Genomic DNA, 19,839 nt, shown 5'->3' on the forward strand with positions numbered 1-19,839 from the left:
AGTATCGATTCTCTAAATAGATGGTTTGCCTTTGGCTGGCAAAATACACATATGTCAAAATTTTCAAGTTCATCTGCTTTTAAGGAAGTGGTAACTGGGGAAGTCATTCTGTGTATTTAAATGAATCATTTTCAAAACACAGGATTTTAGATATCACGACAGGCAAGTAGGGCAGCTGACAGAAGTCTATTTGTGTTTCTCTAGCACTGAGGTGATTTCTCTCATTTATTAAAATGGATAGAGTTCGAAATACCTGAACTAACGTAGAATAAACAGGTTTCCAAAATAGATGCTACTGGAATAGAACTGAGACTCTGAAGAACTAGGTGTGATCTGGTAAGCCTTCCAGAAGAAGATAACCAACAGAGAAAGCCCTCTCTCTGCCTACAGACAGGCATTGAAGATGATACTATCTGTGCCTCAAGACAGTCAACAAGGGCAGGCCTATCCTTATCTGGGAATATCTAACATGTGTTGCCTCTCTATGCCTAAACTTGTTCCAACCTAGAGGAATATGTGAGAAAGCCTTTGAAAATGATTCTATTTAACAGGCCTGTGGACAGCAACTATTTCTTTAGAGGTGGTGAGACCACAGGGAGCAGAGAGGACATCTAAGGAGGAAGGTGGGAAACATGAGACATCAGCTCGAGCTCTTTAGGAAACTCAGTCAGGATTGAATACGAGCTTCAGGTTTTACAGTCTGAGCGTTAACTAACCTCTCATCCACAAAGTTAGAACAACCTGACCCTACCTTTGATAAGTTATGCTAGGAGTCAAAGAACACAGCAATGTGTGTCCATGGTAAGGTTCCTTCACAGCAGTGATGATCAAATCACAATGATTAGGATGTGGTGGAGGTGATGTGCTCTCACATCTGATGCTCCTATGAAGTGCACCATCTACAATATCTACTCTGTTTTCCCCAACTTGATCATAACATATCAGTTCAAAGTTTTAAACTCATTTGTGGGTTAAAGTCAGATGTCACATCTCCGAGGTTCTACAAATATCCTTAACACTCTTGGTATATATTCTACAATCTGCAGTTAGCAATAACCATTTTCATTACCCTTCTCCTTCATCATTGTTGTTAGAAGGGTAGACAAGTGCCACGTTCTAAAATCACTGACTCTGTCTTATGTCTTCGTATCCATGTTTGTACAACATATGTCAAAATTATTTGATGAGGTTTGGGCAGATAGCATATTAATAAAAAAAAAGCACTGGCATCCAAAACCACGCAGGGAAGCATTTTTATGATTAATGTATTGATTTTAAAAATATTCTATCAATACATTGGGATACTAAAGTCAAAAATGATCTTTTTAGGAAGTAGAACCCTATAAGGATTCTACTAGTGAACACAACAGGCAAAGAAAGATCAAAGATTTCAGACACAAGTCACAGCTGCCCCGTGTCTCAGAGGCTTCAAAGTGACTTTATCAACACAGCACAAGAAGATCCCACTGCAAGCTGTGTGTTTGAATGGTACTGGCACAGGAGTGAGTACAGCCTACCTGTGCAGAGTCCAAACTGACTTACAAAACTGTAAGTCAGTGGTTCTCAGTCTGTGGGTCACGACCACACAGAAGTTACATACCAGCTGTCTTGTACACCACATTTTTACATTAGGATTCGTAACAGTAGCAAAATTGAGTAATAAGCATAACTGTTTGGTTGGGGGTCAGCACAACCCTAGAAACTGAGTGAAATGATGGCAGCATTGGGAAGGCTGAGAACCACTGCTCTAAGGGATAAAAGGGAAGAGCAGATGGAAAGCGCCCTGATAAAACATCTCTTGCCTGAGTACTCAGACTATCAAACCTAGGGATCCCAGCAGAGCCAGGAGTTTATGCTGGTGTTTGTCTGCTAGTTTTCTTTTTTGTCTGACACAGAAATCAGGAAACTTTGTTTGGAGGAGAGCCACTAGGGGAGAGAATGACATATAACATAATCAGAAGGGAGAAAGGTTGCTGGGCTAGAGCTAAAGATCTAGGTAAGTTTAAACTGAATGTGCACGGCTGGAGAGAAGGTTTGGTGATCAAAAGTTCGTGCTCTTACTGAAGAGGAGAGCCTGCTTCCCAGTCCCAACCCTGGCCAGCTCACAGCCACATCTAACTTGAGCTACAAGGGACTCAGCACCCTCTTCTTGACTCTGAGCATCCACATGCACGTGCTCACACATGTACACTGACACAGAGACACAAATTTAAAAATAAAGTAAATCTTTTTTAAAAAATTTCAGGGCCTGGAGACATTGCTCAGTCATTAAGAGCATTTGCTATTGTTGAGAACCTGAGTTCTGTTCCCAGCGCTCATGGGAAACAGTTCACAAATACCTGTAACATACCTGGACTAAAATATCAGTTCTGTGGGACTGACACCCTCTTCTGGAGCTCTCCCACACGCAATTTATACTCACAGACACACACACATAAAAATTATATCCACCAGTGTACTGCCAAGAAGACATTTGATTGTGTTAGAATGTACTAGAAGCAATGGGTCCTTTGAAATTTTGGCCAGAATTCAGGAGAATGGGGCCCTAGGGCATTTGTGTAATAATGTTGGCTATGGAGGTGGTGATTAGACTAGACATAAATTTAGGAGATTGATGGAAAGAAATTGCTAAAGAACAATGGTAGTCTTGGAAGAAAAGAGGAACAATGTCCTTCTGGCTTTAGTTGAATAAACAAAGAATCAATGTTCCTATTTAGTGACATAAGGAGGTAAGCATCAAGGGTTAAAAATACTCTTTTAATATATTGCGCTTGTGCTATCCTGCAGACATTCAGATGACAGTACCAAATACATTGCTGCATTTTTAAGGGTTTGCGCATAGACCCAAGTACAAAATAGTGGTGAGTCATAAACCAAAGGATTCAAGAGCTTAATGATTTGTAAGTGACCCCCATGAACCTTATTGCCCCACCATTGAACACCGTAAAAGCTATTTCTTTTGGGGGGAATACACTTTTCTTTGGTGCATCATTGGTTAGACATATGCATTCCAGTTCCTATGTTTATGACAGTGCCGATAGGTCTAACCATGGTCTTCAGGTTCCCTGTTCATGCTGGAGGCATTTGGATATTTAAATGCTTCTGAAGTTCTAAAGACTTCAAAGTCCTGCAAGAAGCCAGAAGTCACTAGGTTAGGAACCAAGTGACCCTAATTTCATGAAGAATGCCAGCTTTTCTTTTGTGCTCCCCAAAGAGAAAAGACTTCTGTGCAATAGAGAAGAGAAAATAGACTGAACAATCGATTGGGCAGAGAGTCATTTAGAATAAAAGACAGCATTTCATCTGTTCCTGCCTTTTGCTCCAAAGTGACGGAGTTTTGACTGTGAGGCACTTAGAAACTGGGGGATGCCACATATTACTGAAACTCTGTTACATCTTCAGATGAGAGTGTTGTCTAGGTTTCCCAATGCCATAAATCGTACGTCTACAAAATTCTAATATTATTCTTTTGATCTCTGCAGTGCATACATTTTGTGATCTAGTTACAGACCACCCAGCTTGTTGTTTTTAACAACATTCAATGCTTATTTGTGTGAGTGCCTCCTCTACTTCCTCCACAGGCCTGTGTTACTAAGCACTTGATAAGGAGAAGTTTATCCCAGCCAATAGGAGTCACACAGAAATACATGAAAGTCCTCTCTAAACGAACTCAAGGCAGAACATTTCTACTTGGTCATAGGACATTGCTACTCTGTCAATAGCATGTGTCACCAATAGCAGTTGCTTAAGAAAGGAAGAGGGAGCTGAAGGGCTTTCAACCCCATAAGAACAATACCAACCAACCAGACCTCCCAGGGACTAAACCACTACCCAAAGAGTACATGTGGATAGACCCATGGCTCCAGCTGCACATGTAGCAGAGGATGGTCTTGTTGGGCACCAATGGGAGGAGAAGCCCTTGGTCCTGCCAAGGCTGAACCCCCCCCAGTGCAGAGGAATGTCAGGTCGAGGAGGCGGGAAGAGGGGGTAATGGGTGAAGGAGAACACCCTCATAGAAGAAGGGAGAGGGGATGGGATAGGGTCCCTATGGATGGGAAACTGGGAAAGGGAATAACATTTAAAATGTAAAAAAAATCCAATAAAAAATAAAATAACAAATTAATAAATAAGCAAATGTTTAAAAAAGGAAAAGAACAGAGATCTGACAAGTGAAATGCTAGCCTTAGACCCTGGTTCTATTTTCAGGATTGCTTAAACCCAACATTATGGTGTATACATGTAAATCTTGCACACAGGAAGTAGAGGCAGGAGGATTATACGTTCAAACTCATCCTCAGCTACAAAGAGAATTCGGGTACAGACTGTACTAACTGAGATTCTAAATCAATGAAGAAAAAAGAGAGGGAGGGAGGGAAGGAGAGAAGGAGGGAAGGAAGGAGGAAGGAAGGAAGGAAGGAAGGAAGGAAGGAAGGAAGGAAGGAAGGAAGAAAAGAAAAATATAAGTTGAAGGAGTTTTAGTGCAGGGTCACAGCAAATGGTACCAAACTATCTGATGTTAAAGTCTAGTTTTTAAAATCATTTGTAACAAGACACTTAGAATCTTATATCATGTTTATGTTTCCAGTCAACATCTCAATTAATAAGATCTACTTTTTCTTAGTCCCCCTCAGACATCAAAAGACCATGATCATTTTAAAGGAGACAAAGGATGAAAAAAGAAATCCTGTTCATAGTATATCCCAAGCTAATTCTCTATGTTGGAGATGTTAGCTCTGATGTAAATGTGTAACAGTGCAGTTTCTACCTAAAAGGTTGAAGGGGGAATTGTATGACTCCAGTTTTCCTTTCTACTCATATTCTTATCTGAAAAATTAAGGTAAGCAAGGTGGATCCAAGGTGAGATATTTGTCAGCATTCTCCACTCCCTGAGTTAGATCCCCATGACACACATTGTATAAGGAGATAACCTACACCTTGGTGTGTCCTCTGACCTATATACTTGTACCATACCATGTGTGCCACCCTCCCCCAAATAAGTAAACATATAATTTATAAAAATATTTTATCTTAAAAATGAAGTGTGGACTATAATATCGCTAAAAAATAATATTTAACCCTCATAATTGCAGCATCACTGACACCGGATATACTTTTAGACTTTCCTTTGTCCTCTGATGTCCACTAGGGGAGTACCCTGGGAATTGATCCTGTAGAAAATCCCACAGGAGACTAGGAAGATGGCTCAGTGGCTAAGTGTAGTTGCCACACAAGCATGAGGATCACCGTTCAAAATCTCCAGCACCCATGTAAAAAGCTGTGTGAAGCTAATGCTGTGGGAATCACACACGGGAGGAAGTCTGGGGCTGGCTGCTGTCAGCATGGCTCCAGGCTCACTGTGGAACACTCCCTCAAGAGATAAGTCAGAGAGTGGAAAAACAGAACACGTAGTGTTCTCTTCAGGCCTCTATAGGTTCATATGAGTACACATACATGAGGGGACATACATACAGATGCATATACATATCACACACACTCTCACACACACAAACACATTTACACACAAACACACATACATACACCAACATATAGTTTATGTAATCCAGAGCTAGAAGCAAAGAAGTTTAATTATTTTTTTCAATAATTTTATCCTTCTATATAAGTATATATAAGGTTTCTTGTTTGATTGCCCATTTCCACATAGTGTTTGTGTGTGTTTTGTTGTTGTTGTTTTGTTGTTGTTGTTGTTGTTCTTGTTGCTGTTGTTGTTGTGTATAGATGTGGAGGAGAATGCACCACAGTGTACTTGTGGAAGTTAGAGGACAACTTTCGTAGAGGTAGAGATGCTTGTTCAATGATCTGCATACCAGGCTAGCTGGCCTGTGGATTCTCTTGTCCTTGCCTCTCATCTCACCAAAGGATCCTGGAACTACAGAACTGTGCTACTGTGTTCAGCTTTGAGGTGTTCTGGGAATTCAGGATCTGGTCTTTGTGCTTTCACAGGAAGCATTTACTACTGAAAATCCTCCAGCCCAAATTTTACAGTTTTATACTTATGTGTTCACCATATATCTATATATTACCCTATTATACACCATGCTTATATCTAATGTGACTAACAATAGAGGTCACTCAGGTGTCTTCACCTATTACTGAGTGACAAACCAGAAAAGTATGTCCCAAAAGATAACTTTCTATACTCTTCCCACAAATATTAAAGAGGAAATTTTTAGTTAAATTAAATGGTTAGAACTCATGTTTTTAAAGGATTGATGGGTTAAAAGAATTCTACTTAACTGAAGTCCTTAAAGGCCAGCTATTAGGAAACAGTGCCAGGGAATGTGGGTGGTACCCTTCTATTCTAGTTAATGAACAAATTTTTGTTCCAATTAAAATTTACCTACAGTGACATTTGTCTCTCTAAAACCATTTCCCGTGTGGATGATCCTGGAAGACGGACCAGGAATCTTCACCATGAGCTGGAAAGACATTAATCTCAGGAGCATCTACAGACAGAGATGAACTTGGAATCTGTAAAATCAGGGTGTGGCCTCTGCATTATTTGCCCTTAAATTTCATTTTCCAAGTACAGTCAACATGAACTCTGGGCTCTTACATGTATTGCGAGCCTATTTCCTACCCTTCCTATGTCTTCTACTCTGCAATCTAGCTTCTCTAAACTATTATCTGCTTTGATGATGACTGACTTTCTTCCTTTCTTCTACTCACTGCTCTGTTTCTGGAATACTAACTCCTATTTAGAATATCAGGGCCTTGCAATGCCTTCACCCATCGAGAGCTATTATTATTTATCCACTTAGCACTTGTCAGGAACACTGAAAAGTACTTGTTTAGATCCTCAACTGTGTTCAAGATCAACAGGCACTCTCTAATCACACAAATTCCCCTTCACCAAACACTTGAGTCCCTAAGTAGTTGAAACAGGGGAGATTAAACCATGCCTCCATCACTCAGGATGATGGGCATACTGGCCTACTGCTTCTGATATCATCGTTTACTCTACTATTAAATCTTCTAGAGGATATGTACACACACATAAATGCATACATTTATATACACACAGGTGTACATACATATGTACTGCATACATGTATGTTTAAATACACATATGTGTGTGTATATTTTGTGTATATGTGTGTGTTTTGCATATATATATATGTATCTTGCCAATCTATCTTTCTTTGATCAGAAATGCCTACAGTAATTGCAGTTTCTCTGCCCTGATTCCATCATTATCTCAAAAAAGTTATTTAAGTAAAGAGCTCATCTATTAAAGACAGTAAGTACTTTCATGCTATTTGCTTTCCATTAAAATAAAGTCGAATCCATTTTTCTTAGGGCAAAATTCTGAAAACCAGAGTTGTGCAAAGTGGTGTTTTTCCATCTAGCAGCAATGATTCATTTTAGAAATTAAGGTTTTCTATGAGAAAGCCTGACCAAAGTGCGAGAGCCAACAGTCCCCCAGGCAATGCCCAATTCATTAAAATCAGCAGCAACTGTGTCTGTCATGCTTAGCCCAGGTTTCAAAGCAGCCAGCAGGGATCTGTCTCTATCTGATTCGAGACTTTCCTCTTCACTGAAAGAGAAAGATATTCAAGATACAAGCTGTATTGTTGATGTACTAAAGCTCCTCACCCTTGAGTACAATTAGCATGCCTGTTATCACAAGCTGGGAGATGTACAGTCATTTTTTTCAGATGTTGTCTATATATTTGGAAGTAATATATTTAATTATGTTTATGCCAAGGAGGAGTTTAGAAATCAAGTGTGGTTTAGAAATCAAGTGTTAAACTCTGTTACTTGGGAAGACAAAATAGTTTATGGTATTCTTGCCTTCTTTCATTCTAGAATATTAACTGAGCACTTACTAAGCACCTGACATTGGTTGGGACAGATGCCAAGACTAACAAAAGTAAAACATAAAGATTTCCAATGAAGCTAATAAGACGTAGTGGAGATACTTACATTGATAAATAATTACAGCTAAGAATACACTGTTTCTTAGGAGGTATAAAAGGCCATGAAAGAACAGACAACTATCTGAACATCTAGGTGCCTGACTAAGGTAGTCTAAAAACTATCCCTAAGAAAATTCCTCAGGATACTTTTATAATGAGCTATTAGGACTTGATGGCTTCTGAAAGAAGAATGTCGCTTTTCTTTGAAGGTATGGCCACCAATAGGTGTCCCATTCCCTAGTGGATGACCTCACAACCACGAGCATCCAAGAAACAATAATTCTTCTCAGTTGATTAGGTAAATAAATAGGACACAAAGTTTGAAAGGAAATTCTGTGGGCAGATTTATTGGAGAAATTGTGGGTGGGTGTGATTAAGATATTATTAAGATATCACGCACATGTGTCTGAAATCTCCAAAATATAAAATTTAAATATTGTTAAAATATATAAAAGAAAAAGGGGGTTCCTAAGAGAACCACATCAGGATAGCATCAATGGGTCAAAGAAAGGGGCTAGAGATGTGACTCAGTGATTAAGTCACTGACTATTCTTCCAGAGGACCAGGGTTCAATTCCTAGCTTCTAAGTGGTATTTCAGAAGCATTCATACCTCCAGATTCAGGAGATCCTATGCCTTTATCTGACCTTCCTGGATATCAAGCATGCACATAATGTTCGTACTGAATGCAGGCAAAACTCTCACACATAAAATAAAATGAGTAACTGGAGAAAAAGGAAACAAGAAACAAAGAGGGAGAGGGGCAGTTTGAAGACCTTATCCATGCCATGATGCAAGTTCTCTTCAAAAGAGACAGACACATGTCCAATCTAAGAGCTGACCCATGTACTTAACATCATGGTAATATGGCACTTTGATCAGATATGTTTTATATTTGATGGTTCTTTAGACACTATTTGAATACATATACCTCCTACCACCCAATTTTTTGGTACTATTCCATGATGAAATTGTGCAGCTGTTACTACCAAACTTGGAGATACTTTTTAGCTCCCTGTAGACTTCAAAATGAGTTTAACCATTATTATGGTTAATAACAATTGCAAATAAAATCCCAGCATTTATGCCATAAAATTGATGCTTACTCTATACCTCTCTATGAAAACATCAAATGCCTTTAAAATTGCTATTAGAACAAATTATAACACAAAGCACTTACATACCGTTTTTGTTTGGGGAGATAATTTAAGTTTATTACCTTTACATTCCCAGAAAGAAAAACCTCAACAGAGTTAATTGTCTTCCCTAAGTCTTGTGATTCATTGTGGTGGAGAATAATGAAAATTCAACTTAAGGATGTCCATCTAAATTAAAAAAGATATAACCTTTTAGTAGGGAGTAAGGATAGCATTGCACAGATTATTTTTGTTGCCAGTGGGAAATATAAAATGAATAAAGAGAAACATCAAAGTGCTAGGTCAAATTTACAAGAAATAGCGTTGTTCAAAAGGTAAATTCCAGGCTGGAGAGATGACTTAGTAGTAATGACTATTTGCCAGAGGATCAGTGTTCAATTCCCAGCAGCCAGTACCAGGGGATGTTCTCTTCTGGCCTTCATAAGTTACACACACACACACACACACACACACACACACACACACACACACACACGTGTGCGCACGTGCACACATGCACACACACGCACACATGCACAGAGTGGGTAAGGGGAGAGGGACAGGGACAGAGATAATTGTTTGTTAAGAAAAAGGAAAATGGCTTTTAGTGCATAGTTTATCAACCAGCTGAAATTTAGCTACACTAATGAGATCTCATTCTGTGTGTCCCCCCTGGGATCTAAGGCTTGTCAATGATGATGGACTTTATTCCTGTGGTGTACTCCTGCCAGCTCTCATCTGCCCACCTGGCTTGTATCTAAGGCCAAAGAGCTTTCATAAAGAAGAGGAAGGTCATGGCAATCAAATTCACTTTGGCAACGTTTACATGCAGCCAGAAAGAAGAGAGACATTTGTATTCTTAGAAAAATAGAACTGGAGATCATCATGTTAAGCAAAATAAGCCAGACTCAGTAAGAGAATTTTCAAATATTTTCTCTCATACATGGAATACAGACAAAATTTATGACATTAGTTGGATTTTATACACATGATATATTGTGTAAAGATTATATAAACACACATATATTATTAGATAAATTTGTTGTATGACATCAAAGTAGAAAGAGAACTATGTAGTAGGAGGAAAGATTCTTAAGGGGAAAGAAGAATATGAGAGAGTGATGGAGGAGCTAATATTAAGATTACATGTTTTCTCTCATTTGTAATATTCAAATCTAGATAAAACTGTGCTGTATGCATACATGTTTGTATATATATGATATCATGTGTGTATATATGTATAAAACATGTATGTGCATATATATATAGTATGTGTGTGTGTGCTGTGTATGTGTGTGCACACAGGTGTGTGCATACTATATTGAAAATAGAAGAGTGTCCACTCTTGGGAGCATGATAACTGAGAGAGAAGAAAAGGAAGGATATAAAAAATTAACAGAGGGATGGATATGAGTAAAGTACAATGAGAAAATGTGTGAAAATACCATAATGAAATCCTTACTTCATAACCTAACTAAAAACAAGCTATTTTCTTAAAAGGGCTTGGGGGAGCTTGTTTATTACACTTTCTGCCTACTTTGGCTTGTAGTAACCCAAAGTTGCAAAGTGTGATGACCAAATAAAATCAAAATCTGTTGAAAACCAAACAAAACCTCAATGCAGGACTTCGAGACATTTGATATGGACTTAAAACCTGGTGTGAGAACCCAGTTGTTTCTTATTAAAATCTGCAAGACAAAATTAGCCCTTCCTAGAACTGATAGACCTTCAGATTTCTTTAGTAACCAATAATCATATATTCAAAGCCTGCTGTGTGAAAAGTATCAAAACATCAGTGCAAAGAGTGAGACCTTGGCTCTCAGAGAGCTTAAGCTATTAATGATGTGGTGGAACAGTCTAACACTGCCATGCCTCTATGCGAAACTTCACCATCCGAAGATGTGAGCTTATACCAAGAATATATTGCCGGGAAGACCTTTCAGTCAGTATTTTTGAAACTTCATTGTGCCTCAGAATCATCTGAAAGAGTTCAACTTGTTCAATAACTGTAGCCAGAGTCTGGAGATTTTTCTAATTTATCTTTATTTTATGTGTATAATTGTTTGGCTGCATGAATGCATGTGCATCACCTGCATTAAATGCCTGCGGATGTAAGAGGGCACCTGGTCCTCTGGAACTGTAGTTACAGAGGGTAATGGGCTGCCATGTGGCTTCTGAAAACCAAACCCAGGTTATCTGCAAGCACAACCAATACATCTTAAATGCTGAGCCATCTCTCTAGCCCCCTGGTTGGTTTGCTTCTGTGTTCCTACATATATTGATACTACATGTGTGAGGATCTGCATTATGGTCTTGGCTTATTAAGGCACCCACAATGACATCTCAAGTATGTTTTTTTGTTTTTTGTTATTGTTATATTTTTTTTCATTTTTAATCTCCACCAATGTCTCCAGTGGAGATTGGGAAGATGACTCAGTGGCTATGTACACCTGCTGCTCATTCAGAGTTCCCTCCTCCATCCTCTGTAGGCACCAGCACACACACACACACACACACACACACACACACACACACACACACACACATACACACATACACACACACACAATCTAAAACATAAAATGCAGTGTCCCCACTAACTGACCAAATCAAGAATTTCTAGACAATTACTAATTACTAAGATATTAATTTTCAAAACATGATAAATTATTACTTCTTAACATGTTAAAATTTATTTCAACAATACCTTGCATGAGAAGCTTCTTCGAATATAAAGCTGGCAATCAAACATTGTAAATATCAGAACAAAATATTTATAAGGAAGAACTATAAAAACAGATATAAAAGTGGCCAATCATAAGTATCTTTTTCACAATAATAATAATAATAAAGCTTTTAATTACTTCTTTCAAAACAGTTGAATTTATAGCCTCTAAAATAAAATTGTGCTATAACCATCTAGGTTTTAAATACTATGTAAGAAATTCAAATTGCAAATAGATATAAATTTGTCATTAGTGGGGCTTTCTAACCCATGACCCTTTTCATGCTCTGGACAGACTTTTTCCACATTAAGGTTATGAACATGCTATATTAGTATAATTAAACAAGGCAGACTCTTTCTAGGAAATGGGGGGAAATCGACATACAATAGTCTCTGTCTCTGGTTTTTCCAAAAATTCTCTTTTGCCTTGTCCCACAGAATACTGCTTAGCAAAGTGGCTCATTCCAAACGAAACCCTATAATAGCTGTAGACCTCAGCCATGTCCTACGTCACTGCAGATTCACTACTGGAAGGTCTACTCTTAGCATGTGTTTGCATAAATGGAAAAGCAACACAATAACATGCATTGTATGCATAGTCTTTGCCTTTATGGTTTCAAATTTTTGACTTAAGGTACTCATACATGTTTTATATCATGTGACACAACAAATTTTCTTTACATACTCTTGGAGTTATGAGTTCTTGTGGATATCATTAGCAAATGTAATTTTGAGATATTGCTAAAGTCTAAATTATAATACTAGCTCGTAAATCATGTCAAATTGATATGGGCCCATCCTGTAGATTAGAGGATTGAATTGACAGCCAGTGAGATGCTAGTGGGACAATTACATACCAGTCTGACAATTACAGTCAGTAATCATTGTGACATTAGAAAATAGTTGTTTCTTAGGGGGCAGAAAGGTTGTTCAGAGGTTAAATTATTGTTCTCCAAACTCAGCAACAGGGATTTGAGTTCTACAACCTGAACCAACTCTTCAGAGGTGTTCACTGACCTCTAAGTACATGGCATGCATATGCCTCAACTCACTCTCTATATAAATAATTAATAATAATAATAATAATAATAATAATAATAATAATAATTAGGAGTAGTAGTAAATTTTATTTTTGAACCACTATACGCTCATGACCCTAAAGACTGAAGAAAACACATTGTGATAAGATTTTCATTCTCTATCCATGTATATTTTTAATTGAATTTAATTTGCATTGACAGAGAATACTGCCACATGACACTTTTTGACAGTGTGACTGGCATGAAAATGTTAATTCCTCCAGCCAAGGGTTTTGTCCTGTTTACGTGTCCTAGGACTTGGAGAAACTGATTTAGAAGTCCTAAGCAGTGTAGAAAGGAACATAAATCAGAACTACTATGTAACCATCAAACATAATTCTACAAACATGATTTATTAGCTTAAGGTGCACCCTGAAGCTGATAAAACCCAAAGGACTCTTTCTAAAAGGCTTCAACCTAGTAGCCATTCGGTCCAGACATGCAAGAAAAAAAAACTTTATTTTACTTTTTAAATGATTTCTTTCTTCGTCTGTTGTTTCATTGCTTGTTTGAGGAGGTGTACCGTACATATGGCACCACATTCATGTAGAGATCAGAGGAAAACTTACAGGGATTTGTCCTTTCCTTCCACTAAATAGATTTCAAGTTGTTGGCAAACATGTTTATCTATTGAGCCATTTCACTGACCCACACAGAACTTAGAGACTCTTCCGTGTGGAATTTGGAAGCTACGTATGAATTTGGTAAAAATAAACAGGGAAGCTCTAGAACAGGAGAGGGCTGGCTATGAGAGTGTTCTAGATGGGAAAAGGACTCCTTCACACTATGCTTTAGGGTATTCCTAATAAACTTTAGTCCATGTTACTTATCACTTAGGAATCACCAATTGTGATTAATTCACTCAAAGTTTCTAACTTTAGGGGTCCAGCATGGCTTCTCAGCAAGGCACGTGCTTGTCACCCTTGGCAACCTAAGCTCAATTCCCAGAACTCAGGAGAAGGCAGGAGGAAAGAATCAATTACACAAAGTTGCCCTGCTATCTACACACATGCATTGAGCTATTGAGTGCATGGGCATCCATGGCCCCCCCACACACACACAATTTTTAAAACTTCTAACCCCCAAGAAAGACATAATATTCTTTTACTTCCTTTTAGATACTCAAGACGTGTGAATATGTGAAAGATATTTACAAAATACAATCTGCACACTTAAGAAACAACGTTTTGGCCTAAGCAACACAGTTTTAGGCTGGAGACCCAGCTCAGTAGAGAAAGGCTATTACTGACTTTCTCAAGAACTAGACCTGCATTAGACAGCTTACATTTGCCTGTAACCCCAGCTCCAGGGAAGCTGGTGCATACTTCCCACCCCACACAGGCTTAGGAACACATGGTCTATACACACATAAACATGGAGACACTTGAAACAAAAATAAGATATAATGCATAAAAGGAGGAAAAGGTGAAATTCAGGTGACTTTCCCCTTAAAAGAAAAACAAAAAACAAGGAACATTTTAATTGAAATCTCACCAGTAAAAGTGCTTTCAAAGTAAACTTAAGATTATCTAGAAGAATCCATGTACTTTCCAGATATCCAAGAGAAAACAAAACAGCAAAAACAACACTATTACATGATTTTTCAGAAACCAAGTTCATAATATTACCATGTTCAGACCTGCATTTCTCCTTCTCAGCTAGTTCCTGGGACTTTCTATTATAGATTAGAGTGGAAAGTCCTTTCCTCTTGTTTTAATTCTTGTGAGCTAACTTGCTTGTAAGACATGTAATCATTTCAAAGAAAGCCTCACTGAACTTTGCAAGTACTGCATTGGGAGAGTGGTTTATGAGGGTCTTCCCCACAGTACTCCTTCCAAAGCAGACAGGAAACCTGCTGGGCACCTTGATTTCACTGGTTCTGTTAATTTCTTTCTTACCAATCTTGAATATAAGAACAGGTTGGCTGTAGTATATCACAAAACTTGTATCCAAGAATGGGTGCTGGGACTGGAGACTTGTTCAGAACTTAAGAGTAATTGATAATTTTGCAGAGGACCTGTATTTGGTTCCTAGTATCCACGCCAAGTGACTCATAATCTCTGGTCACTCCAGGGCCAGGGGATCTGGTACCCTTTCTATGCCTCTGTAAAAACTCACACATATATGCACAAAAAGCACACACAGGTACATATGCATGTACATAAACAAAAGTAAAAATCACCGAGTGAATTGGCAGAATTGTACAATAGCCAAAATGTCAAAAGTGAATGTCAAGCATCCTTAATAATGCTTCCATTCCATTTCCCTTGATCCTCTACAAACATGACCACAAACAGCTTTCACTGGCCACAGCAGCTGACTTTGTCCATCTGCAGACCTTTTAACTCTTCAAGCTGAAGGTGTGGGAAACACACACACACACACACACACACACACACACACACACACACACGTGCACCTTTCCTTGTGGATTTGGATTTGGAGTTTCCACCTGTCTTTAGTTAATACATTCCCATTGCCCATTCTTTTTTAACATTGGTTGTACCAGAGACAACGGGTAGACATCATTTCCTGTGCTGACAAATAGGAGGAACTCCCTAGAGCTTTATTGCACTCTGGCTATGTGGGAAAAGCCCCTGAAACTTCGAGAACACAAAGCAATGTACAACTTTTTCAGAATCTGCATATTTTCAGAGTCCTAAACTGGGTTGTGATTATCTTCAGGCCAATACACTTCCACCAAAACATTTGACTTAGAGATGTCAGATGAATTTAACGAGGGGGAAATTAACCTTAAGCAATCACAAATGACACTAAGTTTCCAAAAGTTCAAACAGTGTTTCAACCTCCAGTACACCATAGGTTTCAAAATCCCTCCCAATCTTAGAGATTTTTTTCCCCTTAGGTTGTTATTGCATTGCTCCTGGGCTAATGCATTACCTAAATATAGACAGCCATTTTTAGTATAAATTCCAAAAGCCATAAATGTTTCATAATTGAGGACATAATTCGAAGTAGGAGAGCTTTTTCCACTCATCCCTTTTTATGGTTGCAAATTGGAAAATACTCAAGTAATTACTCCCTTAATAGTTCAATGCTGGCAACTCTGCTTTACGAACCTCACAAGCATCTTCGCCCACCCCCAGGGCAGTACGGGGGTTACAGAAGAAAAAACTTAACTTGTACAATTAACCAAGTCACCCAGCACTCTGATGCAAGACTTGTTCATTAAGCCATTAATAAAATGCACTACTAAGTGGTTGGTCGTCCAGGTTTTACGATGCTTTTGCATTTCATTTCAATGGCTGCAGTTTGGGTAAAAACCCAACGTCTGCAAGATTAGCAAGCTGAAGAAAAGCCCCGATTCTAGAGACATCTTCTTTCCTGCTCCGCAGTTCATCTGAGAGCACTCAATGCCAGCGAACTAATAAGGGAAGTGATTTTTGAGTCCCAGAAAGTACAATGCATTTGTGTCTACCCAGTAAGGAGAAAAGCCAATGAAGTGCTTGATTCCTGTGACCTCAAAGGCATCAGCAGAAAGCCACTGGTCATTTTATGGCTTCTAAACAAAGGTGGCTTAGACAGTTTGTAATTCTACCCTCAGTTCAGATTCCAACACTTATTTCGTACTAGAGTTTATATATCACAATGCAGAATGTCATATGTTTTATTTCTTGGCATTGCTCTGTGGTGGTATGCTTATATAATTGACGAAAGCGAAGATCTTATAAGCAGAGAACAATTTAAATCCTAAAGCTCAATGTTTCCTTTCTAAACTTGGACATGTTACAGAAAATCCAACACTGACAAAATATTCAGCCTTGGCCATTATAGGGAGTGTAAATTATCTGGATTAGTACTCTATGTGATTTTAGTTAACCCCCTCTGTTTATATGTGATGAGAATCTAATTATACACTGTTGACTGCATCCTGGAGACCTCAGCGCCTTTAAAATATAACTGCAGATAAATAGAGGAAAATATCCAGTTTATGGTCTATTTATTGCTAGAAGTCACCAAGAAAGGGCAGGCAAGTTCATGAGAAAGAGATATTGTACAAAATTATATTCCTCTTGTAATTACAGTCAATGCAGCATTGTCAAGGTACAGAGATATAAATGACAAAAGACCTGTAAATCATAACAAGTCAGGCTTCTTGGATTTGACCACCTTAGTCAAAGATGTGTACCTACGAATGTCATGTGGCAGTAGCAGGAAATGGCCTGTAAGGTTATCACTGTGTTTGTAAAAGACCTTGAGAGGCACCCACCACTTAGTTGCAAGATGCCAAGTAATCATACAAATACAATTCAAGTCAAACCCAGCAAGGCAGGGAACATTTCTCACTAGAATCATGCCATTCTGAGTCCCATGAATAGTCATGTATATAGCACTGTGGACCAGAACAGAAAACAAAATCCTGAGCTTTCTAACTTACTTTCAAATATTTTTGTCAGAAAAAAAATTCTTTAAGTTTATTCCAACTCATTTATCATCATCAACATGACCACCACTACCCCAGCATCACCACCACCACCACCATCATCCAAGGACTGGACTTAAAAATTAGGTCCTGTCATTCTGCTGGTTCGAAGTCAAGTGTTATGACGTTAGTACAACCACCAGTTTAATGGTCATAACAAGAAGTTCACTTTTCACAAACTCTAAGACACACATGATGAGAAGATGCAGTGTCCAGATTTAGAGCCAATGCAATGTTTCCTGTTTTAAGCAGTTCACAAATTCATTTCCAGTTCCCTCAAGAAAAACAACACACATAGAAACTCTTCTAGACGCTCACTGAAGTTTATTCCTGAAACATACCACAAACAGGTTCTCAGCCAAAGAATAAAAATGTAGTTATCAGTATAAATGAAGCATCTCTGGAAACTACTGTCTCCAGTCTACGTACATGAACAAACAGAGACACTTTTCTGAAATCAAGCCTTCAACAGAAATTCAGACCAACTGGGTATTCTCCACCAGCAGTCCCTGCTGAACCAGTGCCTACAAGCAATTTAGGTGCACGAAGACACCTGTGCAGAATCAGAGAACAGCAACTAAACCAGATCCTACCTTGATGGTTTTGGAGGGCTGACACTTGATGTGATGGGACACGCTGGCCGTTTGGTTCATATTTCAGGACCCTGGACAGTGCACGATCCACAGGCAGAGTTCCAAGACAAACCAGAGATCAAGTCTCCCCTGCTGGACTTGAGCAAGGGGCTGCTGCTGTTGCTGCTGCCTCTGCTGCTTCTGTTGCTGCTGCTGTCTTACTCTGCAGGCTGTAACGCTGTCAGGCTGGAGGGATCCGCAGCTCACTTAGCCCTAAATAAAGCATTTACTTGGTTCATCATTCTCAGAGCTCTTGGCAATATGGGATAGAAAGCCGACTGTTTAAATTCACTTGCACGGTATCTTTTCAGTACTGAGTTGTGACAGATCTACAGTGCAGCCAATAGTCTTGGCTCTCATGCTCATTTCAAAGGGACGAATACCAGGAAATATACAGAGATCAATTGCAGTACTACAGTTTAAAGGGCCACTCTCTCAACAACCTCGGACTACCAGGTTCTACATATTCTGCAGTACAAAAATAATTCTCTCCCCATCCTCTCTCTTACTCTCTTTGATGATTTTTACAATAAATCATTATTAACCTAATAATATATTGCATCTATTTCTTCTTAATGCTAACTATCAAAACAACAGTAAATGAAGAGAAAGACCTGTTGATGGTGGTCAGGTTTTAAGGCTTTGCTTCTGTATGGTGAGATACTCACATTGCTTATGGGTATTTAAGCTTCTGGCCTTTCTGTAAGCTGTAGAAAGCTAAAAGTATGCATGAAGTTTTACAAACAGTATAATTGTTGTGTATTTCATTAGAGCTTAAAATGTCTTCTGATTTTCTTGTCAGCCATAGATGATATTGAGACCACATTTTTGAAAGACTGACTGAGAAAGACTACTAGACAGTCACATAAAGTCATTTCTTTAACTCAAATGTCATTGTGGGAAACTAAATCATTAATATTTTCTTGCAGGAGAAAACGTCTCTCCTCATGCATCCTTTTGCTCATGACAACATTGATCAGAGTGAATATTCCCATATGGGCATAGAGGATATAGGAAGCCTGAGAAAGTGTGAAATATCATTTCACTGGCTTTTATTATGAAATATTTTATGTAACCCAGACTGATATTACACCTCATGTGTATTTCTGTATGTGTGTGGATCCGCATGTGACACAGTGCAACTGTGTTGATTAGAGGACAGCTTGTGAGAATCGCTTCTCCTTTGCCACCATGTGGTCCCCAGGATTGAACTCATGGATTTAGACATGACAGTAAGAGCCTTTACTCACTCACTCACCTTGCTGACCTGAAGGTCAATATCTTTTGTTAATCAGAAATATATTCTGCTGATGGAATACCACATCTGGACCATGTAACACTTTATGACAACCTATAATTTCATAGATAAAGAATAATATGAGAAGAAATAAATTAATAAGTTTGGTAAAATTATTAGATATAAAAATGCTTATGTAAGCATCCATTTCCTCTTATAAAACATAAAGATGTTTCAAACATTCTATAAAATAGTCTGCATATACCTGAAGAAGTCTGACAACATAGAGATTAATAGCACAAAATTAAACAAATGAGGAAGAACTCTGGTTTCAAAAAATGGAAGCATAAGGCTAGAGAAATGGCTGAAAGGTTAACAACATTGGCTATTTTTCCAGATGACATGGGTTCAATTCCCAGAACTCACATAACAACTCATAATTGTCTTTAACTCCAGTTATAGTTCATCTAATGATCTCACCTAGTTTATGTGGGCATCCAGAACACATGTGATGCACAGATATTCATGCAGGCAAAACACTAATCCGCATAAAATAACATGAATATAAAGATGTAGTGAGAGGCTTCAACATATGCAAACATCATCATGTCTGGGAACCTGAGATCAATGGAAGAAGGAGAGAATGGATT

The 19,839-nt window shown here is 38.5% G+C and overlaps 1 protein-coding gene across 1 annotated transcript in view; it reads right to left on the reverse strand.

Moving 5' to 3' along the window:
* Positions 1-17,973, reverse strand: part of Dpp10 (dipeptidyl peptidase like 10) — a 1,676,457-nt gene extending 1,658,484 nt beyond the window's left edge. The window contains exon 1 of the mRNA NM_001012205.2: positions 17,914-17,973. Within this exon, the coding sequence (NP_001012205.1) occupies positions 17,914-17,973 (60 nt within the window). The remainder of the gene's footprint in view (positions 1-17,913) is intronic.
* Between the last annotated feature and the right edge of the window lie 1,866 nt (positions 17,974-19,839).

This window comes from Rattus norvegicus, chromosome 13, assembly GCF_036323735.1.
Source record: "Rattus norvegicus strain BN/NHsdMcwi chromosome 13, GRCr8, whole genome shotgun sequence".
NCBI classification, from domain to species: domain Eukaryota; kingdom Metazoa; phylum Chordata; class Mammalia; order Rodentia; family Muridae; genus Rattus; species Rattus norvegicus.